Source organism: Oncorhynchus mykiss, chromosome 2, assembly GCF_057628025.1.
Source record: "Oncorhynchus mykiss isolate SJ-2025 chromosome 2, ASM5762802v1, whole genome shotgun sequence".
In the NCBI taxonomy this organism is placed as follows: Eukaryota; Metazoa; Chordata; class Actinopteri; order Salmoniformes; family Salmonidae; genus Oncorhynchus; species Oncorhynchus mykiss.
In genome coordinates, this window is record NC_143023.1 from 91511932 (window position 1) to 91539653 (window position 27722).

A 27722-nucleotide genomic window follows, 5' to 3' on the forward strand; every position below is an offset into this window, starting at 1 on the left:
CATGTGCTGCACCTGAATCGCATGTTCTATTCTGCTTTTATATTCTGCATGTTCTATTTCAGTCCATATAGTACAGTATAATTGAACATTTGAACATCTTGGCCATGTTCTGTTATAATCTCCACCCGGCACAGCCAGAAGAGGACTGGCCATCCCACATAGCCTGGTTCCTCTCTAGGTTTCTTCCTAGGTTTTGGCCTTTCTAGGGAGTTTTTCCTTGCTTCTACACATGCATTGCTTGCTGTTTGGGGTTTTAGGCTGGGTTTCTGTACAGCACTTTGAGATATCAGCTGATGTACGAAGGGCTATATAAATAAATGTGATTTGATTTGATTTGTATAATACAATACAGTACAGCAATAGAGTTCACACAAAAAAAAAATATTAGCCTACTGCAGCTGGTTTCATTTATTTACCCAAGAGAGCATATAGCTAGCTACATCTATAGGCTTTTATGTTTTTCTGTCGTGCGTAATGTGCTGTACCCGATATCATATATGTATTGGATAACGGCACAATCATTTAGGTTTTTTGGCTCTGGGCTCATTAAATGTGGTTAATGTAGGGCTCATAAAATGTATTAAATATATGACTCATCAGGCTCAGGTAGCACCAGGTTTGAAATGTCATGCTAATCAAAGCTCTAATCAAATGCAGACATATTAATATGCTTTATAATGTTTTTGAAAGACACTTCCGGTTTTGGTGGGAAATACCGGGTTACCCGGGAGAAAAGTGATTTCTTCTCGGGATGGAACATTTATAGAATACCGGAAAATATTAAACCTAAGTAAAGCAACACCTAAACTTAAAAATATATAATCAGTGTAATCAAACAATACAATAATTCAAAATGTTTTATATGTTTTGGTTTATATCCGTGGTTGTTCGTTTTATCTCAATCACCCACTGGAGTTTACAGTATACCCACCTTCTTTTACCACTACATCACTGCTTCTTACAGACAATTTTGATCTTGCAATCTGCATTTTAGCATACTCATTCACCTTAATCTCAATCTTAAACCGCCCAGGAGAAAACTTGATCTCCTCTCAATCCACTAGTCTCTTCTGGAATACCAAACTATCTAGAGGTCCAGGAAGATATCGAACAAGTGATCAGTCATACCTTGTCCCTCTCTCATTTCATTAGCATGGTTTCCACTAACGACACTATCTTCGAGCTAGTCAGTGGTTGCTAGTGCCGGAGATGTTTAAAGCCAAGAGACTCAACATGCAATTACTTCCTGCAAATACTGTACCTCATGAGGAGATGGCACAATACTGGAAACCATGCTAGTGAGAGTAACTTGCATCCAAAGACAATGGGGTTGTGTGGCCCTTTCTGTTTGGCTGGAGTTGGATGCACTGCTTCAGCCCCCACTGCAGAGGTATACAGTGACTCCATGTGCTGAAGACTGAACACACAGTGTAGGGCATAAATATTTGAAGAGGCCGGTACAAAGCTTGGAGAACTTTAAACTCAAATCACTGGTCCCCATGCATCTTTAATGGGGTCTGCCCCTTTTGTCCAGCAGCAGGAAGGGGATAACTGCAGGGGCCCAGCGTCCGAGAACTAGCAGCCTTCTTCCTTGATGAATAAGTAAACACATTCAATCGGGCTGAGATGCAGTCGGTAAACAACCAGTCGATAACAAGCAGATTTGTTTTCTTCTGAAAGTAATGCTGTTCACAAGCTACCGATTACTTCTAAAAATGTGATCCATCTCTCAACAATTTCCACTGAAGCCTGACATGTTCAGTAGTTCTGAGTTTAACCACATTCTTTACTTTCTCTGCCTGTAAGGAACTAACCTTTTGGGAAATGTACTGCACCATAAAAGCACGCCCATAGGACACATACCATAATATACACATTCAGTCCATTATGTTTTTGGTAGTACTACAGTCAACCCACATGAAAAAACTATAATTTAGTATTCAACAGTATACTACAAAATGTTATAGTAAGTAAGACACAAGATCGAGGGAAAATACAGTGTGTAGTATAGTATTCTACTACAGTATACTACAGTTAGTAGAGAATTCTGTAGTAAGTACTGTAGTATTCTATAGTAAACTGTAGTATACTGTAATAGAATACATACTACACACTATTTTCCCTCGATCATGTGTAGTACTTACTATATAATTTTGTAGTATACTATAGTAAATACTACAATATTATCTGCAAAATAACGATGTAGTAAATATTAATATAATGTCCGCAAAAATACTACAGTCTGCAAAAACACAGATGTTTTTTATATATAGTATATACCATACTACTGTATTTAATTTGCATACACCCTGCCCATTCCCCTCCCCCATATCCCAATTGTTGCCACCCATAAGTGAGAAACATACATTCCAAGTATAGACGATTTATATTGTGTATCTGTTCAGACCCCAGTCCTACCTACCTACCTACCATTCTACCATTCTACCTACCATTATATTTACCATTCTACCTACTATTCTACCGACCTACCTACCATTCTACCTACCTACCATTCTACCTACCTACAGGTTATGTGAAATTTGTGGTTTTAGTATTTCTCCAGTGTTCCTCTGCTTCTATGTCAAAGATAATAAAACAATAACACAATAGAAAATACTACAGTATATTACAGTCTGCAAAAACACAGTAAATACTACATTATAAACTAGGTGTACAAAACATTAGCAACACCTTCCTAATATTGAATTGCACCCCCTTTTACCCTCAGAACAGCCTCAATTCGTCGGGGCATGGAATTTACAAGGTGTCGAAAGCATTCCACAGGGATGCTGGCTCATGTTGACTCCAATGCTTCCCACAGTTGAGTTAAATTGGCTGGATGTTCTTTGGATGGTGGACCATTCTTCATACATCAGAAACTGTTGAGCATTGGAGTTCTTGACACACTCAAACCGGTGCACCTGGCACCTACAACCGTACCCTGTTCAAAGGCACTTAAATCTTTTGTTTCTAAATGGCACATATGCACAATCCATGTCTCAATTGTCTCAAGGCTTAAAAATCCTTCTTTAACCGGTCTCCTCTCCTTCATCATCTACACTGATTGAAGTAGATTCAACAGATTCAGAAGTACAGTGTTGCAGATGTGATTGCAGGGTGCAGTGAAAATCTTAAGCTTCGAGCTCCAACATCCAGGACCAAGTGAAATAAAATAATGAAAATGGTAATATAAAACAACAATAGAAATAGCACTGTATAATAATAACAACTGTAGCAGTGATGTAGAAATTCATGTCCATTGGGTAGAAGGCAGAGTAAAGACTGTTGAGGGAGTTGGGGGGGAAATGACCACAGGGGGACCAGCATGACCATTGAGGGGGGTGTGGGGGCCAAGTGAAATAAAAACAGTACAAATTATTATTTAAAAAAATCTATAATATACATATTAACAACTGCAACAGTGATGAATGAGTAAAAGTATGTTGGGGGGGGGGGGCTGCAGGGGAGAGGGGGGAGCAGATAGCTAGTGGTGGCTATTCAGCAGCCTGGTGGTCTAAGGGTAGAAACTATTGGCCAGTCTTTCAGTTTTTGCCATGATGTTCCTGTACTGCCCGTGTCTGAGTGATTGTAGCATGGAGAACAGGGTATGGCTTGGGTGGCTGGGGACCCTGATGATCTTCAATCAAATTTTCAATCAAATGAATTTATGAAGCCCTTTTTACGTCAGCCGATGTCACAAAGTTCTATACAGAAACCCAGCCTAAAACCCCAAACAGCAAGCAATGTAGATGTAGAAGCACAGTGGCTAGGAAAAACTCCCTAAAAAGGCAGGAACCTAGGAAGAAACCTAGAGAGGAACCAGGCTCTGAGGAGTGGCCAGTCCTCTTCTGGCTGTGCAGGGTGGGGATTATAACAGTACATGGCCAAGATGTTCAAATGTTCATAGATGATCAGCAGGTTCAAATAAAAGTAATCACAGTGGTTGTAGAGGATGCAACAGGTCAGCACCTCAGAGTATGAGACTGCATCTAGGTTATTATGTCCTGTTAAATTGAGTTCCTGAGTTAGGTGGTTAACCGATTTTTGTACTCTGGTGTCCTTGGGTAGGTGGAGGGAGTCTGGAAGGGCATCTAGGAATCTTTGGGTTGTAGCACGGCTTTCGATGATCCTTTGTTGGGGTCTAAGCAGATTATTTGTTGCCATTGCAAATGTAATAAGATGGTGGTCCGATAGTTATCTTCCTGGCCTTCCAGCGAAACCTGGTGTTATAGGTGTCCTGTAGGGTAGGCAGTGTGCACCCAATGTTGCGTTCGGCTGCACGTATCCCCCTCTAAAGAGTCTTGCGGTCCGTGGTGGTGGAGTTGCCTTGAATCACCTGGATTCACTTGGTCAGTCCATGTCCTGGAAGGAGCAGGTTTTCAGAATGTTTTGTACAGTTAGTGTATACTACATTTTTTTATTACATTATTTATACCAGGGGCGCAACTTTTTTTTAACGAGTCGAATAAACACTCCAAACAGCCTTCCCGACCTCTCGGAGGCATTCGCATGTTCCTAAAGCACATTGTTGCCTCGTTTTGTATCACATCCCAATGGTAAAACGTCCCCCCCGTCCCCAGTGAAAGTTGTGGCCCTGATTTATACTGATTTATACTATAGTTTTAGTTCTTTATACTAAAGTTACAGATTTTTTATTTCACCTGGCTGCCAATTCCTGATCTTCTGAGAACATAATTTGAGGAGTCGCCTGAAGCGTGAGAGGAATGGGAGCTGGAGGAATACAGCAGTGCTGAGGCAGAGGGATTGTAATGAGGACGACTGGCTAATATTCTGAACTTTATTCTTTCTGGTGCCCAGAGCTGCTGAGGCATCACCCAAGTGGCTGCCTCACAGACTGGAAGAGAAGAAGTCCAATGACCAAAAGAGTCAGGCTGGTTCCCAGACTTGCCCTCTACAAGATCATCAACAGACTCATCACCATCTACCATCCTCTGACCAGCTCTCTCCGCTCAAGCCATGAACTCACCCTCTCCACCTTCGGAGGATGAAGCTTTCAAAGACTTGGCCTCTATCGGTTGACCTATCATGATATATTTCTTGTTTGTTGTTTGCTCTTGAAGTGCTTTGAGATTCTATGAAATGTGCTATAGAAATGTAATACACTATAGTTAACTGTAAATACTACAGTATAATACAGTAAATACTTTAGTCCTCAAAAACACTACAGTGAATTCTATAGTATTTATACCATACTATACTATGGTATTTTTCATGTGGGAAACCTGGGTTCAAATACTTTCTGTTTTCTTTTAAATACTTTCACTATTTGATTTAGCTTGTCTGGAGTAGCTTCTATAAGTAGAGACATTTCCCTGTAGGTGAGGGTTATTTCTTCTCCCTCAGATAAAACATTGATTGCTATTTTTTAATAAACCCAAATCTGTTATGTTGCCTGCATGTCATCAAACAAATGAACAATAGTGTTTACCAAATGGCTTTGTTGTACAACACACCCGCTTATTAAAATGGCATCTCATTAGCCGCGTTGAGCAGCCGTTTTACATAAGATTAATTGGCTTTTTTGAAAGCACTTTTTCTTCATTATCATTCTGTCTTGCAAATGGATTCATTGCGCAACAATGATGCATATTCATATTCATTTTAGAGGAAGCTTGGAAATTGTTAGGAAATGAGCCAAAGGTGGACCTCGCTGGTGTACTGGCAGTACCAGGCACACGCTGAATTCTAAACACATGAGCTTCTGCCCCTGAGGCAAATGAGACCAGTTAGTTACTGTATCTGAATGGAATACATTTTGAGATGTTTTAAAATGGGGCATATGCCTTTTTTGTGGATTTCATCATTTGTGTTCTCTCCTAGTTCATTTCATTTTATTTTTTGTGTGTTATAATTCAACTTTATTGTATCTAAAAAATGCATGGGCAAGACATTATTGCACCAAGACAAGAGTGCAGCAAGACGAGAGTGCAGCAAGACAAGAGGGCAGCAAGACGAGAGAGCAGCAAGACGAGAGGGCAGCAAGACGAGAGGGCAGAAAGACGAGAGGGCAGCAAGACGAGAGGGCAGCAAGACGAGAGTGCAGCAAGACGAGAGGGCAGCAAGACGAGAGGGCAGAAAGACGAGAGGGCAGCAAGACGAGAGGGCAGAAAGACGAGAGGGCAGAAAGACGAGAGGGCAGCAAGACGAGAGGGCAGCAAGATGAGAGGGCAGCAAGACGAGAGGGCAGCAAGACGAGAGGGCAGCAAGACGAGAGGGCAGCAAGACGAGAGGGCATGTAGGCTACACTCTTTTTGGAGTATGTGGTGCATGTGTGTACTGTTGGTATGTTTCTGTATAGGACTCAACAGTAGGACTTTGAAGTCATGTAAGAATATTTCCAGTTACCTCATCCTCTTTCTGGACATCAATAACAAAAGCAGGAATGCTTTCACTAGCCTCTGATTTGATATTTCACCAAGTTCAGGGATAGTTTACAGTATGTTCCTGTGAGGGCTACTAGCAACTAGCAAAGTTTTGAAAAAACAAAGTTTTGAAAAAACAAGATAGGATTGGTTATTTTTAAGACCTATACTCCAGTATGTAAGAATGTGTATATTGCTACATCAGAGAGATACCAGGTTTGTGTTCCAAATGGCACCCTATTCCTTACATAGTGTACTACTTCTGACCATGTGCCCTATGGGACCTGGTCAAAAGTGGTGCACTTTATAGGGAATAAGGTGCCATTTCAGACACAGGTTGAACCAGGTTGAGAGCCTGCCTTAAGGTTGAACAAAACAAAACGTTTTCTTTATGCATTAAAATACGAGTTGTATAGTGTTTTACCCGAGCCTTGTAGAAATACTTTAATGTTAAAGGGAAGCAGAGACTGACAGCAATATACATGTATGTACCGAAATACAAACACAGCATAGTTGAGTATAATGCATATAGCATTTGGAGGTAAAGAAAACGGCCGTCTTAACTAGAGTATGTGGTCGTCTGTTCATGCACAATGATATTACACGTCATTAATTACATACTCACTGTATACAGTACATCACTTGAATGTAAAAGTCAGTGATTGGGTGCAGAGTGAAAGCGGAGTCAGGCGCAGGACACAGGTATAGAGTAATCCAACTGAGTTTACTGAAAGAATAAAGCAAAATTCCAAATAGGAACATACAACACAACTCAAACACAAACACAACCACTAACGACATGAACAATCACGGACAGAACATAAATGTATGTCAGATGGTTAAATAGGGAATTAATGAGGGAATGTAAAACAGGTGTGTGTGTGATCAGACAAAACAAAACAAAACAGATAAATGGATCGGTAGTGACTAGAAAGCCGGTGACGTCGTCCGCCGAACACCACCAAACAGGGAGAAGGGCCGACCTCAGCGGAAGTCGTGACAGTAAAACCTCACCCTTGGCTCGTTCGTATATGTCGTTGTATTTTGGAATTTTTTGTCTCTTGTGACTGGGTCATATTTTTATGTGCAACGACATGACATATCATTACCTATTCTGATTATTGGTGACATTTGGAGTCACCAAACATGACTATAGTCAATTTTCTATGGGGTGACAAGGGGAATCAGACATGGAAAATTAGCCAAAGTCACCAGAGTAGAAAAGCAGTTAGTCTTTGCTCTGAGCATAAATGTCAGTGAACAGTAAACCAGTCGTTAATTAAAGTGTAATTGCGTTACAGGCCGTTTAGTGCCTCATTTAATTCTGTCTGATTATGAGACTAAACATCCATTACTGATTGGAAAAAAATATTTCATCAAACATCTCATTATATGAACATATTATTATTATATACTCAGTAATTCATGTTATCAGATATTAGGCTAAATATTTAGCTTACTTTTTAGAAGTAAGTCAAGTGCCGCATAATGGCCACTAATGTTTGGTGGATGACTCAGAAGTGTTAAGAACCACACTATAGTTGAGTAAGTAAGACTGGAGACATTAGGTCTGAAAATAACCAATTAATGAACGCAGCACATCCCATAGGACACAGGGAGCCAGACAGACAAAAACATCCTCATTAGCTTGTTGTTATTGTTATAAACTTGTCATTTACAAAATAAAGCAGTACTGAAAACAATGAAAGCAGAGAAACTAAAACCCCCAAAACATAATTTTGGAAACTACAAAACAGGATTTTGGGGAGAAAAAAATCTAACATATTTTATAGTGCCCGCTTAGAGTGGTTTATTAAGTAGAACCTGCCTATTTGAAAGCTAAAAATTAGTAGCTTGCAACATGTAAAAAATGTTTTAAAGTATCTCATGCTAGAAAAAATCCCTGATAAAAACAAGATCTCGAATAAGGTCTCGACTACAGCAGGGTTGGTTGCCTGGTCAGGATTATTGGAGATAAATGACTTTTAGTGATTGGTCCAGCGCACACATTCCTCATCAAATATGAATGCTGAAGGGAAGACTGGGGAGATTGGGTGGATGCTGGATGCAGGGTTATAGGATACTCTTCATCAGTCATGAGAGAAGATGTACAGTAGAATACAGTGTCCTGCTGAGACAGCTGCTGACAGAGGATACTGCTGTTTAGGATGCTTTAGTCAACATGGAATAACGGACATGTATTGTTCACTAAGGTAGGCTACTGCATCTCACTTAGCTGTGTAAAGCAGTTTTATATCGTGGTTTTTGAGGTCTCAATAGTTTGATTGTTGGGCATTACTTTCAGTGAGGTGTTTTAGGGATTTGCTAGTAACGTACAAAAAGGAAAATGTGGAAAAGGACGTAGAATTGTTTTTATGTACAGTATAATGGAATGGTGAAGTTATTCAGTATCTGCTCCTCACTTGTACAGTACTGGGGATTTGTTACATCACTTTCCTCCTTGTTCTAAACCCCAATGATATGAACACTATTCATCTCTGTGGTTACTTTCCTAATCCCAGAGGCTCATTTCCTAAGAGCACTACTTCTTCTGTTCTGTTTTCTGTTGTCAGATTGGTGGGAAACTGGGCCATCTTATTGTATCTTTCTGTGGTCCTCATTTCAAAACCACAGAGAGACAGAGCCCTTTGAAAAGCCTGCCAATGCCCTGCACTAAATGTGTGGGGAGGAGATAGTGCATTCTCATGTTATCTGCCACGGGCCCCTTGCCCCTTTAGCCATTTTCTCATTTCACAGATTTGACCAGGAGGTGACCTTGGCTTTTTAAGAGCTTTTAAGGCAGAGCCAAGTCCCCCTGTCTACCTTCCGACTCCCTTCTCCAAAACTGACAGACATAGAGAATTCTCTCCTCTTCTCTTTTTTTTCTCTCCTGTCCTCAATGGCTTTTTTTCTCTCGCCCAGAGCAGCCTCTGTCCAGTCCTTTTATAGATAGAGTGGACGAGCTGCTGACAGTTGTCTGAGGAGAAGAGAGGAGAAGAGAGAAGATATACACGTGAGGCCTCTGGTTCTGGATTAATGCTGCAGCATATGTTGATGACATGTGACGTCATACACAAAGGGCAGCAGCAGGACTACTCAACACGCAGGTCAGCCATGGGCTGAATGTGGCCTGTCCGTGGTGATAAATTAACAGAATATTTTGACACTTGATAATAACTTCAGAATATGTTACATGACCATGTGGTACTGTAATGCTGTGGCATCATGTGTCTCACAGTCTGTGTCTAGCAGTAACACATTTTAATGACACCAAAGATAGTGTTCTAACTGAAACCGTGTGTGTGTGTGCCTGTGCGTGTGCATGTGTGTGTGTGTGTGTGTGTGTGTGTGTGTGTGTGTGTGTGTGCGTGCATTCATATGTGCGTTTATGTGTCTAGTACAACATGTCCGGTGTGTTTTCGAGTGGAAATGAGCCAGCCGTATCGCGGCCCTCCATCTCCAGCCCTCCCCAGCGGGCCTCTGGCGGAGTGCTAATCTGGGTCAAAGAGCAAACTGCTGAGAAGGGCCTGGGAGAGGCTCGCTTACACATGAATCATTTCTCACGCCTCCCGTCCTCATTATGCTCGCCACTGATGGAACCACAAAGCCTTTCATGTTTCCTTCTGACCTTAAAGGTAAATACCCAGATAACACTGTGGAAGCAGCCCGGCACCCAATTCACTGTAGCATTCATTGCCTTTACCCCCATCACAGAGGCACTTTGAGGGTGTTGCTCCTCGGTCTGATCAGACCCTGTCATTACAGTGGAACTCATATCCTCTTTCAACTGGCCGCTGTGATGTTACAAATGTATGTCAACAGATCACTGTACTCTCTCTTATCATAGTTCTTTCTTCAATTGATATCAATACAGTCATAATGACAAAGGCAATCTCCCTTTCAAATCCAACATCACAGTGATACAGCCAGTTAATGATCAGTTGTGCAGTTGTCCAGGTGTGGCATGCCTCCATTTGGTGGCCTTTAGCTTTGTCACTGGCCATCTGGAAATCCAACGGAAAAATACGGACCATTCCAATCTTAAAGAACCCTTTTACGATTGCATTTCAATCATGGCTAATACCGAGCTATCAGGAGCGCTGGTACTGCAGCCAGGGAACTACCATTTGTTCCAAGTGTTTTGAAGCCTGATTGCGCTGAAGCTAGCATCAATGGGCGACACGTGTTCAATATTGTTCAATATTTTTTTTCCAGAAGCTACCCCACCTGTGTCACCTGCTTTGGTCCTTGCATAAAAAGCTTGGATGGTAATAAATGGCAATGAGATTTAGGACTGTATGTGGATCCAAACTGCGGCTGGACTTAGAACAAAGCTTAGCTTCCTAGAAGTCAGCAAAAATAGGTAATGGTGTTGAGTTGGAAGAATCCATAACACTATGGACTTCTGCCAGACAGAGGGAGGCTTAGAGAGTATTCAAATGTAGGTCTATGCAGTCACTACCAAAAGTCCTTCTGGATAAGAGCGTCTGCTAAACGACTAAAATGTTAATAGATATGCAGGCAGGAAGGCATTGGTATGAGGAATGTTTCTGATTTCCTGTTTGCGAGGTGCACCACCAAGCCCTTATGGGAGAACAGCTGGAGTTGCAGTTGTCAACGGGCTGGCTCTGGTTCCCATGGGGCAGTGGTGGCAGCGAGGGCCAGCTTGGACAGCATGTCTGGGGGGAAACACACACACACACACAGTGTGTCCTGGGGGAATCTCACACACAACCTCCCGTTAGAGTCTGTGCGATCAGGCTGCTGACAGCGGTGACAGGCCTGGAGCAGGAGGGGAGTGTGTGTACATCTGTTTGGACCTTGGCACCGATGAGCCTCTGGAGTTCCACACAGCCAGCCAGCTTGTCGGTACCGGTTACTGGTAGAACACAGCGTCTGGACCCGATGAAGATGATCAGATCTGATAAGGTGTTGGCAGCTAAGTGAGCACACAGTCACGATGCCGACAGACTGAGCAGCAAACAAGAGGGGCGCAGAATCAATGCGGGTGTGTCATGTAGTTTCAGTAGAAGTTAGAATAGGAGTTAGTGGAATACAAGATGGAAGAGGAGTTGTATCTTCTCAGGTTGGGGAACATGATTGACAATGTTCCAGCCTTGATAGTTGTAGCCTTGTTCGGGTGTATGGTAATATCTATGGATTGCATGATGAAATTGCTTTCAACTTTTTAATTTATTGCTCCAAAGAGTGATAGTGCACCAATAGTAATCCCTTTCGGTGTGCTGCCTATGTTGATAATTCAGCATCTTTCGAAAAAGAGGTCGATATCTGACAAAGTCTTTGTAGATGATAGATTCTCTTTGTGTGACAAATTCCATAAGAATGTGGTAATTGGTCAACTGTTTGGTCAATTTGAATTCTTTGCTAAAAATAAAAAAAATCATAATGAAGGGATTTATTATTCCGCGCTTTGCTACAATTTTGTTATCAACACCAGCCTCCGGTATTTCCCTCTTTTGTGGGAGAAAGAAAATCCATTGAAAGTGGCTGAAGGCCTGACACAAAGCAACTGCTGAACCCCTGCAAATCTGCAGGCTTAATTGATTATTTGTGCAGAGCTGTATATCTGTGAGGTGCAGGATACCCAGGGGAAATAATGTCAAACAGATAACAACATCAAATGTGGGAGAATAGCTTTCTGCTGCCCATTTTATTCATCTTTTCCCCTTTTCTCATTCACAATGTGTTTTCCATCCGGGTTTTCCCATTACACGAGGCTCGCCTAGTTTAAAAAATGTTTAAGTGTCACTAAATTGCGGAGTTTAAAGTGACTTAGACTGGAAAGAAAAGTGTTTGTTAAGGGTTTATTTGGATGTCTGAATATCACATTGCGACTCCAAGGTTGTTCCCACCTCATACTCCCAGAGGAGAACTCTTTACTACAAAATCTTTACTTCATTATTCCGTCTTCCTCAGTGCCCTGCTGCCAGTAGCCTGCTAAAGGAATGAATTCATTATGTAGATAATACTGTACACAAACACATTGAAATACTTGGTTTTCTTGATTATTTTATTGCCAGAGCTTGTCAAATGCAGGTTTCAGAGATATTTCACTTTTGCTTTGACAGTGTAACCATTCTCTGGGGTGGTATCTTGAATATATAATATTCAATATAATATCATTTTATTTCAGTGGGGTAAGCTACAGAGGAGTCGAGCCTTGAGAGGCATTAGTGGAAATGGTGGAATTTGACTTGAGTTTCGGACTTACAGTGCTCAACTCAACTCCCTTTAACTACTTTCCTCACTCTTCAGATCAATTTCCCTTACAGACTGTAAGTGACAGGTAGCAGTCTTTCATAGATAGCTATCAAACCATTTCCAACGGATGTGAGAGACTACTACAGCGTGTTGTGTCCTGTTATCATATCATAAGTAGTATTCTATCAATGAGTGGCAGTGGTGCGGTTTCTTTGGTTCAGTTCAAAGTACAATGTTACAGCAAGGAGGTCGGATGGCTGAGGGAGTGATTGACTGCCATTATGACAGCCCATTAAAATACACTTACCCCTTTCTCTGCAAACCACAGACTAAGCTCCTCTGGACTCATGATAGTCAACACATGCACGCATGCACTCGCTCGTACACACACATTCATATTTTAGAGACAGTCCTGTACACTTATAGACACATACCCTCAAAAACTTGATTTGATTTTGGTACAGGATATGCATATTGCATATCAAAAGCCATTCCTTTTGGGGAAAGCAGTGCAGATTTCGGGCACATCCTTGCCACAGCAGCTCTTTGAGTGTGCAATAAGAGTGTAGAGAGTGAAGTAGGTACCTGCAGCTGTGCCTTTGGCAGGTTTAGGCCACAGCTTCCTCTATCAAGCCCGAGCCCAGATAGACTGAATTATTGAAACAAGATATGCATTCCAAATGTCACCCTATTCCCTTTTAAGAGCACTACTTTTTGACCATGGCCCTACTTTTGACTAGTACTCGAATAGGGTGCCATTCAGGATGCAGGCAAGTAGCCAGTACAAAGTGCTAATCCAACCTGCATTATCAGGGCACCAAATCCAGCACTCATGTGTGAGAGACAGAATACCACCCACCCAGCATGAAGCAGAAAATTCTCAAATTGCCCAGTTGTGTAATTGTAGTATTTCGTCTGCAGTGGCCCAACTAACATTTATTTTGTTTATTTCAAGATGCTTTTCTTTCTTCCAACCTCTCCCCTGTTGTAATTTCCTTCCTTTCCAGTAATGTAGTTTTAAAAAAGTGACTGAAAAAGGTTGCCAGTGACACATTTTGCTGTGGCTGTTGGCTTTTGACAGGAAGAGGTGACAGAGGTGACTCAGGAACTATTTTGTCAGGTGGTGGTGTTGTGTTCACTGTGCTGCTGCTGTGGAGTGAAGTCACCACTGCAGCTTTTTGTCTGATGTTAGTCAACCACACTACAGAGGTACCTTTGGAAGGACATACAGATGTAGGATCTTAACGTGATCACTCTTTTTGTTGCTGAGAATGTCCCTGCACCACAGAAAATGCAGATGACCTTTGTGATTTACATAGATTCACTGAAAACCAGTTATATTAACTGTATGTCATTTTCCTCAAGACTACTTTTAGCTAGCTAATAGCCTAACATTATGGACTAAACGTTCAAATCCTCTTGCTGCAGGATTATTTAGCTGTGATAATATAGGTCAAATGAAGATCCTACATCTGTAATTATCCGGCCTGTTCTCACTCTAGCCCACATCAGCTAAAACCTGCCACTTTGTGGTCTCTTCAACAACCAAGGTCGGCCAGCCCTGCAGTAAATTGCACTGACTGAGTTTGGAAATGTAATGGCTGTGTGGCAATGTAGGCTACTATTTGAGAGAGAGAGAGAGAGATTTGGATGTCACAAGCTGTCAGTGTAGATGAAGAGAGCTACTTGTTTGGCTCAAGATTATATTATTACTATTATTAGAACTCTTGGCCGCTAATTGATGCATTTACTGTAGGCAGGTGTTTCTTTAGGCTACCATCATAATGATTAGAACCAAGGTTCCATCAATACCTATTCTTTTATCAATGATTTGTTCAATATCTTTTATACCTTTTTATACTGTATACCTTGTCTACTACAGGACGTGGAGATATACAGATGTAGAAATTAAAGGAGAGTTGTCTGTTAAAGTGTTTTCAACTCTATAAGCCATAATTATGCAAAATTGCAAAAGCATCAAGAGTGTCTAATTACACACAACCAATACCAGTCATGATTGAATAAATAGCCTTCAAAGAGACAGGATGTTAGCGTCAGTTTTAGACCCCAAACAGAAATGTATTGACCAGCCCTATTCCCAGGTGATCCAGGCTCCCGGTGCTCATGATTGATGTGTGTGTGGTCAGTGAACCAATCTTACAGCTAGTTTGTATTCCATTAGGCATCTCTGGGGCTTTGTAGCAGTGTCACAAAAGAGCTTGCTGACGCCTAATTGCGTTCTAGAAAAAAAATATGTATTTATATGTCACTCTTCGTATTCTTTGATTAATTTCTGGTGGTACTAGTTGTATTCCACGAGAATATTTATATGTCAGTTGTTTGCCAGTGCCATGTTATTTTGAAAATAGTTTTTTCCCACTATGCACTATGTCCAGGAAGAGTTGTACTAACGTGATTTCAGTACAACAAGTGATGCTTGAAAGAACAGGAAATTATTTATAACTACTTCATCTGATGGCAGTCTGTAGGCCAACCCAGTCTCATGAACTATACAGTGGGGCAAAAAACGTTTTAGTCAGCCACCAATTGTGCAAGTTCTCCCACTTAAAAAGATGAAAGAGGCCTGTACTTTTCATCATAATTACACTTCAACTATGAGAGACAAAATGAGGGAAAAAAATCCAGAAAATCACATTGTAGGACTTTTAATGAATTTATTTGCAAATTATGGTGGAAATTAAGTATTTCGTCACCTACAAACAAGCAAGATTTCTGGCTCTCACAGACCTGTAACTTCTTCTTTAAGAGGCTCCTCTGTCCTCCACTCGTTACCTGTATTAATGGCACCTGTTTGAACTTGTTATCAGTAAAAAAAAAAAAAAAGACACCTGTCCACAACCTCAAACAGTCACACTCCAAACTCCACTATGGCCAAGACCAAAGAGCTGTCAAAGGACACCAGGAACAAAATTGTAGACCTGCACCAGGCTGGGAAGACTGAATCTGCAATAGGTAAGCAGCTTGGTTTGAAGAAATCAACTGTGGGAGCAAATATTAGGAAATGGAAGACATACAAGACCACTGATAATCTCCCTCGATCTGGGGCTCTACGCAAGATCTCACCCCGTGGGGTCAAAATGATCACAAGAACGGTGAGCAAAAATCCCAGAACCACATGGGGGGACCTAGTGAATGACCTGCAGAGAGCTGGGACCAAAGTAACAAAGCCTACCATCAGTAACACACTACACCGCCAGGGACACAAATCCTGCAGTGCCAGACGTGTCCCCCTGCTTAAGCCAGTACATGTCCAGGCCCATCTGAAGTTTGCTAGAGAGCATTTGGATGATCCAGAAGAAGATTGTGAGAATCTCATATGGTCAGATGAATCCAATATACAACTTTTTGGTAAAAACTCAACTCGTTGTGTTTGGAGGACAAAGAATGCTGAGTTGCATCCAAAGAACACCATACCTACTGTGAAGCATGGGGGTGGAAACATCATGCTTTGGGGCTGTTTTTCTGCAAAGGGACCAGGACGACTGATCCGTGTAAAGGAAAGAATGAATGGGGCCATGTATCGTGAGATTTTGAGTGAAAACCTTCCATCAGCAAGGGCATTGAAGATGAAACGTGGCTGGGTCTTTCAGCATGACAATGATCCCAAACACACCGCCCGGGCAATGAAGGAGTGGCTTCGTAAGAAGCATTTCAAGGTCCTGGAGTGGCCTAGCCAGTCTCCAGATCTCAACCACATAGAAAATCTTTGGAGGGAGTTGAAAGTCTGTGTTGCCCAGCAACAGCCCCAAAACTGCTCTAGAGGAGATCTGCATGGAGGAATGGGCCAAAATATCAGCAACAGTGTGTGAAAACCTTGTGAAGACTTACAGAAAACGTTTGACCTCTGTCATTGCCAACAAAGGGTATATAACAAAGTATTGAGATAAACTTTTGTTATTGACCAAATACTTATTTTCCACCATAATTTGCAAATAAATTCATTAAAAATTCTACAATGTGATTTTCTGGATTTCTTTTCTCATTTTGTCTGTCATAGTTGACGTGTACCTATGATGAAAATTACAGGCCTCTCTCATCTTTTTAAGTGGGAGAACTTGCACAATTGGTGGCTGACTAAATACTTTTTTGCCCCACTGTATGTTCCAATTCAATGTTTTTCTACTGGCTTGCTAATGTGCCGTTCCCCCTGTGTTTCCCTGCAGATTCCAGTGAGTGTCTCCATCATGAGGCTGGTGTGGAAGTCCCTGGACAAGATGAGGTGTTTCCGTAAACGATCCACCATTCCCTTTCTGGGGGTCCTGATCACCTGCCTCCTCTTCCTCAACCTGTACATGGAGGATGGATACGTCCTGGTGAGTCTTCTTCTATATTTTTCACTTGAGTCATAAAGGGCAAGTTCACACAATTTTTTTAACGGTCAGAGGTTTAAAGTTTAAAGGCAGGCTTAGTCTACCTGCAGGCTCCGATCCCAAATAAAGTTTATTTTTTTAAAGTAATAGCCACAATATAATAACTACTATTTAGAGGATGCCTCTCTATTCCATTGTTTTGGGATTGAGGCCTGCAGATTCCCGGCTGATGTAGGATCCTCACAGCAGATGGCATAGAATATGGATTCCAAACTAGATTAAAACATCTGACAGAACTCTCTCCTCTCCTTAATCAAACAACATCATTTTCACCCACAAGTTCACTTTAGTATTTAACCATGTTGTCCCTTTTATAATTACTTGTTTTCAAAAGGAAACATATTTAAATTTTCATGATGTGGACCCAAAGCCAATGATTTATTTTTTATTCATGATGCCATCAAATCTTGGTAATCATAACACATTATCTGTATTTGTTATTTAAATTATTGAGGAGTTTTGCATATCTTCAATGATATTGTGCTCTCACAAAGTCCATTTCCATGGCAATAAAAACTGCCTCAATGGTTTTAGAAATCTTTGAAATCAGTATGACACGTCCACATTTCTTATCGGTTGGCTAACCCTTATTTTTCTTTTATACAGGATATTCTTGAGTAGTTTAAAACCAAAATGTGTTATTTCTACCTCTGTATTATTTACAGACGAATATGAGACATGTCAAGGGAATTAGTTGACTTTGCTGTGTGTGTTTGTCTGCAGCTTAGATGAGATGAGACACTGGTTTGTCTGGCATTCACTATATGAAGTCGTCTCATCTGATCTGTTGTCTTTGTTGTGTGTTGCAGGAGGAGGATAAAAGACCGCTGAGAGAGACATCAATGCATCCTTCAAACACTGAGCGATATGTTCACACCTTCAGAGACCTCACTAATTTCTCTGGAACCATAAACGTCACATATCGTTACCTCGCTGGGAACCCACTGCCCCGAAAGAGTAATTGTATCTTTGACTGTCATTACATGTTGTTTTATCTTGGTCACCTTCATCTTTGTTATTCCACAAATTGTATTTTCAATGTACGCTTTAATATAATATACTTTTCTGTTTACAGAATATCTAACCATTGGTTTGTCATCCGTGAAAAGAAAAAGAGGAAATTACCTCATGGAGACGATCAAATCTATTTTTGACCAGTCCAGTTATGAGGAGCTGAAAGAGATTGTGGTGGTGGTCCACCTGGCAGACTTTGACCTGGCCTGGTGTGAAAACCTGGTGCAGGACATCTCCAGGAAGTTTGCCCACCACATCATCGCTGGGCATCTCCTGGTGATCCATGCCCCTGAGGAGTACTATCCATCACTGGATGGGCTAAAAAGGAACTACAATGACCCAGAGGACAGGGTACGATTCCGCTCCAAGCAGAACGTGGACTATGCCTTTCTCCTCAACTTCTGCACCAACCTCTCTGATTTCTACATGATGCTGGAGGATGATGTGCGCTGCTCACGGAACTTTCTGACATCCCTGAAGAAGGTGGTCACCTCCAGGGAAGGCTCCTACTGGGTGATGCTGGAGTTCTCCAAGCTTGGCTACATAGGGAAGCTCTACCACTCAAGAGACCTGCCACGCCTGGCCCACTTCTTGCTCATGTTCTACCAGGAGATGCCCTGTGACTGGCTCCTCATTCACTTCCGGGACCTGCTTGCCCAGAAAGACGTGATCCGCTTCAAGCCCTCCTTGTTCCAGCACATGGGCTACTACTCCTCATATAAAGGGGCAGAGAACAAGTTGAAGGATGATGACTTTGAAGAAGACTCCATTGATATCCCTGACAACCCTCCTGCTAGCCTGTACACAAACATTCATGTATTTGAAAACTATGACGCCACCAAGGCTTATAGCAGTGTGGACGAATACTTTTGGGGGAAACCCCCTTCAACCGGAGACTTCTTTGTTATAGTCTTTAACAAATCAACTAAAATAAGCAAGATAAAAATCGTGACAGGAACGGACGATCGTCAGAACGATATCCTGCACCATGGAGCTCTGGAAGTAGGAGAGAAGCTGGTGGGGACAAAGAGAGGAAGGCAGTGTTCTTCCTACATCACGTTAGGGGAGTTTAAATATGGTAACATTGAGGTTCAAGACGTGGACCACAAGATTGCCTTTGACATTGAGTGTGTTCGTATTGTGGTGACTGCCAGTCAGAAAGAATGGCTGATCATTAGGAGTATAAGCATGTGGACTACACAACCTCCCAGTCAATGAGGACAATACAAAAACAGTTGGTTTAGACAACAGTTGGTTTAGTAATTCAGTTGACAGTGTATTTATTTATGTACTTATTTATGTATTTATTTTCACATTATTGCATTTGTTTTATCATTTATTTTCACATGTATTTATTCATTTTATAGTATACTGTATGTATTCATTCATATTTTGATCTAGAATTTTTTATATTTTAAGGTACCTTTATCGAATTATACAGTTATGGAAATCATCACAATCCATGTTTTTAAGGATTGTCTGACTGACCTCTTTTATGGGTGTGACCCGTTTTTATGGGTGTGACCCGTTTTTATGGGCGTGAGTATATAGGAATGGTCTGTTGGTTATTTCACTCATGATGTTGTTTATTTTTCTGTATATTTTTCTCAGTTTCTTTCCACATCGAAAGCAGCCTCTGGGTCCTCTGGCCTTGAACAGTGTTGCTTAATAAATAACACCCCTGCCGACAGTTTTTGCCCCAGGAACATAGCATTGCACCAAATGTTCTTGCTATCAGTAAGTACTGTAGCTCCATTCACCTCTTTCCGAAGTTATCCTGTCCATGTTACCCTATAAGCATTATGATGGTAAATATTTCCACAAATATCCATTGTGTCAGGGCTTTACTTTTGTCAGTGCTGCTTCAATCCCTCCTATCTAGGCTAGTGTGGTGTTGAAGTGTTGGAGCGAGCTGTGCTATTTCCCTGGCGCTGTATGTTCCATCAGAACCCCTGACGGGAGAACAATGTTTGTTTTCACCCATCTTCTCTAACAGCTCAGATCGGATTGTGAAAAATAGGGTGGACCTGATCTTTCCCTTTTTTCCACCACAGCACAATTTTACCCCAGTAAATTGGTCTGTGTTTGGCACTCTCTCTCTGCTTTACACCAGCAAACAACAACCCCCCCTGGAGCTAGGCTCTCCAGTACATTTTCTCTCTTTCCCCTATGTTGTGCTCCCCTAGCCGCTAATGTATCTTCTCTTAGAATGTTTCTGTAATATAGAAACAAATACATTTTACTCTGTGTGGTACCCATGGGCGATGGTAACTTAAAGCCACCATCTGTAAAATGTTCAGTAATATGCAATTAATAAAATATACCCTGTAATTTTGAAAAAATACGTATAAAGTATAAAGGACTACTGTCATAACAATTCAGAAATGATTTTGAAGAATCACCTTGTCCTCTCCCTTTTCATACAATGTTGTTCTGTTAGCAAGTGTAGCTTTGTGACAAATATCTTTCCATAATCAAGAGAATCATCAATTTCAACAAATCTTTGCAACGCAATAAAATGATAAATGTTTGCATACATGACACCAATATTCTGTTGAAATACTAAAGGTGGAGGTGGAGGCATGGTTCAAAACCTACAGCAGTTTTATTTTCACACAAAATGCCTTGTTATGGTATACCTGTTATTTCAGTCAATCACATCCATTTTTAAAGCCCATTTTACATCAGCAGTTGCTTATACAGAAACCCAGCTTAAAACCCCAAAGAGCAAGCAATGCAGATGTAGAAGCACAGTGGCTGGGGAAAACCCCCTACAAAGGAACCTAGTGAGAAACATAGAGAGGAACCAGGCTCTGAGGGGTGGCCTGTCCTCTTCTGGCTGTGCCAGGAGGGGATTATAAGGGTGCATGGCCTTTTCCGTGTTGTTCTCCCATTTGGTCTTGTTCAGACACAGATCAAGAGTTTCTCTTTATCCATGGCTCTGATCTATTCATTATAAGCGTCTGTGTTCCAAATCACCTTGAATAACAACCTTTTCCTTCTTATCAAACATTTGATGACATGAGGCCCCAACCTCTTATGACTTCATTTTGTGCATGTTAAAAAGTCAGTAAATAAGGTAATTATTCACTGTTTATAGCTCCTCCTTTCTATACAATTGCTATGGTTATAATTAAACTGTAGTGCTCTGTACAAACAAACCTTTTAGTAGATGCTCTTATTCAGGGCAATTTATAGGAGCAATTAGGCTTAAGTGCCTTGCTCAAGGGCTCTGGGATTCAAACCAGCAATCTTCCGGTTACTGGCCCAATGCTCTTAACCACTAGGTTACCTGCTGCCCCGTCATCTTTTGTACAGGTCATCAAAATATATATTACTTCTTCTTATGCCCATTCTACAAAATGATATAGTTTCACTTCAAATCCTCTGCCGTTTAGAACATAAGGTCTTACTGCAAACATTATGAAAAGGCCCAGTGTGGTCCTTTCATTCAAATTTGGTGGACTTTATTGAAAAGTGTAAGAACATTATTACAAAATGCAATGAAATATATGTGCTGATGTACACAGCAGTGCCAACGAATCAGGTCAGTGTACCTGTAATGATACAGCTTAAGCCATGGACACGTCACAGTAGGATCCCTAGTTTTCCTGGAATCCCTGGGAGTATTCTTGGGATAGAGATTGTGATTCCAAGATTCCTTTATTTGATCCTGGGAGGTTGTTGTACATGGATATTACTTGAGGGGAAATTGCTGTCATAGCTGAAGAAAAGACTGAAGTCAAAACTAGCATTTACATCTTGGCGGGGAAACATAGAAATATTAATAAATTCTGTTCGGCTCAGAGTCAGCAAACTGATGCGTACAGCTGTTCCGCCTTTGGCGACCTGACTTCAAACAGCAATATCTCCTAATACTTTTTAGTGAGCGTAACGTATACATTATGTGGTAGCAAATGCACCACATTAGATAATTCCAGGGTGTTTTTTTATAATAATTTACAACAGATCAGTAGCCATGCTACCCAGGAGCCTTCTGTCACTGTTCCCATAACTCACGAATAACAAGAGAAAGCAGTGTATAAAGGGAAATTCTGGGTTGTTGGGAAGTTTTGCTGTCTTCCAATTGTGAGTGTACAAAGATGCATGCATCTGAACAACACCAAGTGTTAAGTGAGTAATTGAATCCTTTTATATTCCAGGATCTATAACTTGTTGTCCAGCATCTGCAGTGGAACTTGACTGAAAGTGTACTTGGTTTGTGACTAGATGCTTACCAATACTACCTTACTTACTTACAACAGGTTAAATCTCACTTGTGCTATATTGTTCAGTGGAGAGAATGTGTAGAGATGTCGTTTTCGTGTTGTATTTTCCGACATTGTTCGTCAAACAGTACTGTATGTATATTGTTGTAAAATGACATATATTTTTTTACATGTATCATTTCAAATGTTTTATTGCATATATTGTATTTAAAATCAATTTAGATTAAACAAAATGAATGCCAATAACCTTAGGGGAAGTACATTGACTTTGCAAAAGTCTACCACTACTTTCATTGATATCAAAAGTCTACCACAACTTTCATTGATATCAAAAGTCTACCACTACTTTCATTGATATTAAAAGGGGAAAAATGCTGTGTGAGAAATTGCACAGCACAAAATTCTGAATGACATCATTGTCTGCATCAGTACATTCAGTGGGGCATGAATATGGTATTCAATGGTTAAAGGAGAGAGAAAGACCTATTGAGAACAAGGTAGCCTTGAGTCAATACAGTATGTGTTATTATAATGTCTTTGCCTGAACATGTTACAGTATGTTTTGATATAGAAATGTTTACCAATAAATGTAGATCCTGCAATTTGGCTACCCTCGTCACAGTGCAAATAAAAATAACTGGTGTGACATTTGCTGTTCCTTGAAACTTCCAGCAAACGCAGGAAGGCAACGTGTTTGACTCAGATCTTGCAGTAGCCAAGAGCAAAATCCATACATTATTCATTTCAACATTCATGTGCTTTCTGCCTTTTTACTGCATACTTAATGTCTGTGTAGTGCTAGGGTCTTACTGCCTTTTTACTGCATACTTAATGTCTGTGTAGTGCTAGGGTCTTACTGCCTTTTTACTGCATACTTAATGTCTGTGTAGTGCTAGGGTCTTACTGCAGCCTTTTTTCTGCATACTTAATGTCTGTGTAGTGCTAGGGTCTTACTGCCTTTTTACTGCATACTTAATGTCTGTGTAGTGCTAGGGTCTTACTGCAGCCTTTTTTCTGCATACTTAATGTCTGTGTAGTGCTAGGGTCTTACTGCAGCCTTTTTACTGCATACTTAATGTCTGTGTAGTGCTAGGGTCTTACTGCAGCCTTTTTTCTGCATACTTAATGTCTGTGTAGTGCTAGGGTCTTACTGCCTTTTGGGGTGTAACTGTTTATAAAAGTGCTTCATCACGATGCTCTTTGTTTGGCTTACAGTGGACAGGACGTGCATTACTTTACCATATTTAAGACAGCTGTCATAGACAACAGACATCAAGGTTCTGAAAGTGGGCTGAGCACTGTGGACCCAAAGCACTGTCAGTTACGGCCAATATTTGAAATATAGAAATGTGTATATATGTGAATATATACTGAACAAAAATATAAACCCAACATGCAACAATTTCAAAGATTTTACTGAGTTATCGCTCATATAAGGAAATCAATCAATTGAAAAAGAAAAAAACAATTAGGCCCGTATCTATGGATTTCACGACTGGGAATACAGATATGCATCTGGTCACAGATAACTTAAAAAAATTGGTCAGGGCGTGGATCAGAAAACCAGTCAGTATTTGGTGTGACCAACATTTGCCTAATGCATTACGACACATCTCCTTCACATTAGTCAGGCTGTTGATTGTGGCCTGTGGAATGTTTTCCCACTCCTCTTTGATGGCTGTGCGAATTTGCTGGATACTGGAACACGCTGTCTTACTCATAGCATCCCAAACATGCTCAATGGGTGACATGTCTGAGTATGCAAGCCTTGGAAGAACTGGGACATTTTCAGCTTCCAGGAATTGTGTACAGATCCTTGCGACATGGGGCGGCACGGCAATGAGCCTCAGGATCTCGTCACGGTATCACTGTGCATTCAAATTACCATCGATAAAATTCAATTTAGTTTGTTATCCGTAGTTTATACCTGCCCATAACCCCACCACCATCACAGGGCACTCTTTTCACAATGTTGATATCAGCAAACCACTCACCCACACAACGCAAACCACCCAATTCTCTATAATGATGGTGGAGGTGGCTTATGGTAGAGATATCAACATTCAATTATCTGGCAACAGCTCTGGTGGATATTCCTGCATGCCAACACTTGAGACATCTGTGGCATTGTGTTGTGTGACAAAACTGCACATTTTAGAGTGGCCTTTTATTGTCCCCAGCACAAGGTGCACCTGTGTAATGATCATGCTGTTTAATCAGTTTATGCCAAACCTGTCAGGTGGATGGATTATCTTGGCAAAGACAAATGCTCACTAACAGGGATGTAAACAACATTTTTTGAGAAATAAGCTTTTTGTGCATATGGAACATTTCTGGGATCTTTAATTTCAGTTTATGAAACATGGGACCAATACTTTACATGTTGCGTTTATCTCTACTAATACTTAGATTTGAGTTCCTGTATAGTGAGATTTTAGACTCCTCACACTGGGCTGGTTGTTGGTTGGTTGCTAATATACTTTTACAGGTCTTTAACTTTCCCTTCCAGACACAGATACTAGAATCAGACCTTTGTTCCACCCTGCCCATCTCTTCAAAGTGAACTGGAACCATACGGGAGGTGAGTCTACACAGCAGCCAGCATATCTCGGCAACCATTTCTAATGCACACTTTAGAGAGCTACCAGAGTGGCGTGTCCAAAGCAATAACCCATAATAGGTAGTGCACCAGACGCAGTTGCAGTCGACACCACCCAAATCCATTCCTGGTTGCCATGGTACCGCCAGCAGTGTGTAACTAGAAACGCAACACTGCACCATCAGGTAATATGAATTGTTTGGATTTCCTCGTTTGACTTTTGATCAGTTACGCTCCTGGCTCCCGCAGCCTGACTGAACTCACCTCTGTGATCATCACAGTGGATGCTAATTCGCTTCACATAGGCCTACAGTGCTGTACAGTATGTGGTGGAGATGCCCGTGTATGAATCCAATCCAAAAAGCATTCGATTCACTTCCAAGATGCAGCACGTTTCCACATTAAAACATTTATTGTTTTGAATCCAGGTGGATGTAGTATATTTTGAGAATATTGTGTACTGAAGCACCATCACATGTACAGTATTTATCTGTGTGCCAGTAACACAGTTTATTATTATTTTTATTTTACTTAACTAGGCAAGTCTGTTAAGAACAAATTCTTATTTACAAAGACGGCCTAGCAAAAGGCAAAAGGCCTCCTGCGGGGACGGGGGCTGGGATTAAAAATAAAAATATAGGACAAAACACACATCACGACAAAAGAGACACCACAACACTACAAAGAGAGACCTAAGACAACCACATAGCATGGCAGTAACACATGACAACACAGCATGGTAGCAACACCACATGACAACAACATGGTAGCAACACAACATGGTAGCAACACAACATGGTAGCAACACCACATGACAACAACATGGTAGCAACACAACATGGCAGCAGAACAACATGGTTTTTGTAGCAGTGAAGAGTTACATGAACCTGAGGTAGGATGGTAAAGTGAAGGTCAATCAGAAGGGGCTTGTTATGAGCGTGCGTGCAAACATGTGGAGGAGACAAAAATAAGGAAAGTGGAGAGACTCGAACAGATGAATGGGTAAATAAGGGCCTTTAAAAGCCTCGGGGAGGAGAACAGACGGGTGGGTGATGAATGGCTTGCAATAAGCTGGCGGGAGACTGTGATTGTGTGTTCTGGTGGTGGGAGGATCCCAAGCCGGGTGTTCGGAGCGTTCCGTCGACCACATGCTTTGAGGAGGTGATGACCGGAGCCTGGCGACTAGCCGCGGCTGCAACCAGAAAGACACAGGATTGGACCAGGCATGTAACATAGACCAGAGCAGTCTCTATTATAGTGTATCTGACAAATCACTAATCAGGGATCTAAAAGGGGATGGATGAGATGGAAAGGTATTGTAAAGCAGTGTTCAGGCAACACCCATATCTGGATGGTCATTTTGGTAAGTCAAAACAGTATTCTTCCCTTGCCAGATAGCAATTTAGTAGGTTTTAGTAGGGAAACAGGCCAAGGTCTTGATAGTTGAGTTGAAATAAAGTAACAACACCATACAGCTGTTGGATAGGTTCATGACATCACCATCAGAATCTTACTCATCCCCACCATCAGAATTTTACTCATCCCCACCATCAGAATTTTACTCATCACCACCATCAGAATCTTACTCATCACAATCAGAATCTTACTCATCACCATCAGAATCTTACTCATCACCATCAGAATCTTACTCATCACAATCAGAATCTTACTCATCACCATCAGAATCTTACTCATCATCACCATCAGAATCTTACTCATCATCACCATCAGAGTCTTACTCATCACCACCATCAGAATCTTACTCATCACCATCAGAATCTTACTCATCACAATCAGAATCTTACTCATCACCATCAGAATCTTACTCATCACAATCAGAATCTTACTCATCACCATCAGAATCTTACTCATCACAATCAGAATCTTACTCATCACCATCAGAATCTTACTCATCACCATCAGAATCTTACTCATCATCACCATCAGAATCTTACTCATCATCACCATCAGAGTCTTACTCATCACCACCATCAGAATTTTACTCATCACCATCAGAATCTTACTCATCATCACCATCAGAATCTTACTCATTACCATCAGAATCATTTTCTTCACCATCAGAATCTTACTCATCACCATCAGAATCTTACTCATCATCACCATCAGAGTCTTACTCATCACGATCAGAATCTTACTCATCACCATCAGAAACTTACTCATTACCATCAGAATCTTACTCATCATCATCACAATCTTACTCATCACCATCAGAATCTTACTCATCACCATCAGAATCTTACTCATTATCATCCAAATCTACTCATCATTACCATAAGAATCTTACTCATCATCACCATAAGAATCTTACTCATCATCACCATCTGAATCTTACTCATCACCATCAGAATCTTACTCATCACCATCATAATGTTACTCATCACCATCAGAATCTTACTCATCACCATCAGAATCTTACTCATCACCACCAATAGAATCTTACTCATCATCACCATCTGAATCTTACTCATCACCATCAGAATCTTACTCATCACCATCATAATGTTACTCATCACCATCAGAATCTTACTCATCACCATCAGAATCTTACTCATCACCACCATAAGAATCTTACTCATCATCACCATCAGAATCTTACTCATTACCATCAGAATCTTACTAATCACCATCAGAATCTTACTCATCACCATCAGATTCTTACTCATCACCATCAGAATCTTACTCATCACCATCAGAATCTTACTCATCATCAACCAAATCTTACTCATCATCACCATAAGAATCTTACTCATCATCACCATACGAATCTTACTCATCATCACCATCTGAATCTTACTCATCATCACCATAAGAATCTTACTCATCACCATCAGAATCTTACTCATCAGACTCTTACTCATCATAT

At 41.0% G+C, this 27722-nt stretch overlaps 1 protein-coding gene across 2 annotated transcripts in view; it reads left to right on the forward strand.

The window, feature by feature from the left end:
- Positions 1 to 22885, forward strand: part of LOC110499683 (alpha-1,3-mannosyl-glycoprotein 4-beta-N-acetylglucosaminyltransferase C) — a 173527-nt gene extending 150642 nt beyond the window's left edge. For both annotated transcript variants that reach the window (XM_021576735.3, XM_021576736.3), the window contains exons 4-6: positions 16790 to 16939; positions 17806 to 17953; positions 18072 to 22885. In XM_021576735.3, coding sequence (XP_021432410.1) covers positions 16811 to 16939; positions 17806 to 17953; positions 18072 to 19228 — 1434 coding nt within the window. In that variant the 5' untranslated portion in view covers positions 16790 to 16810 and the 3' untranslated portion in view covers positions 19229 to 22885. The remainder of the gene's footprint in view (positions 1 to 16789; positions 16940 to 17805; positions 17954 to 18071) is intronic.
- Positions 22886 to 27722: the final 4837 nt, after the last annotated feature.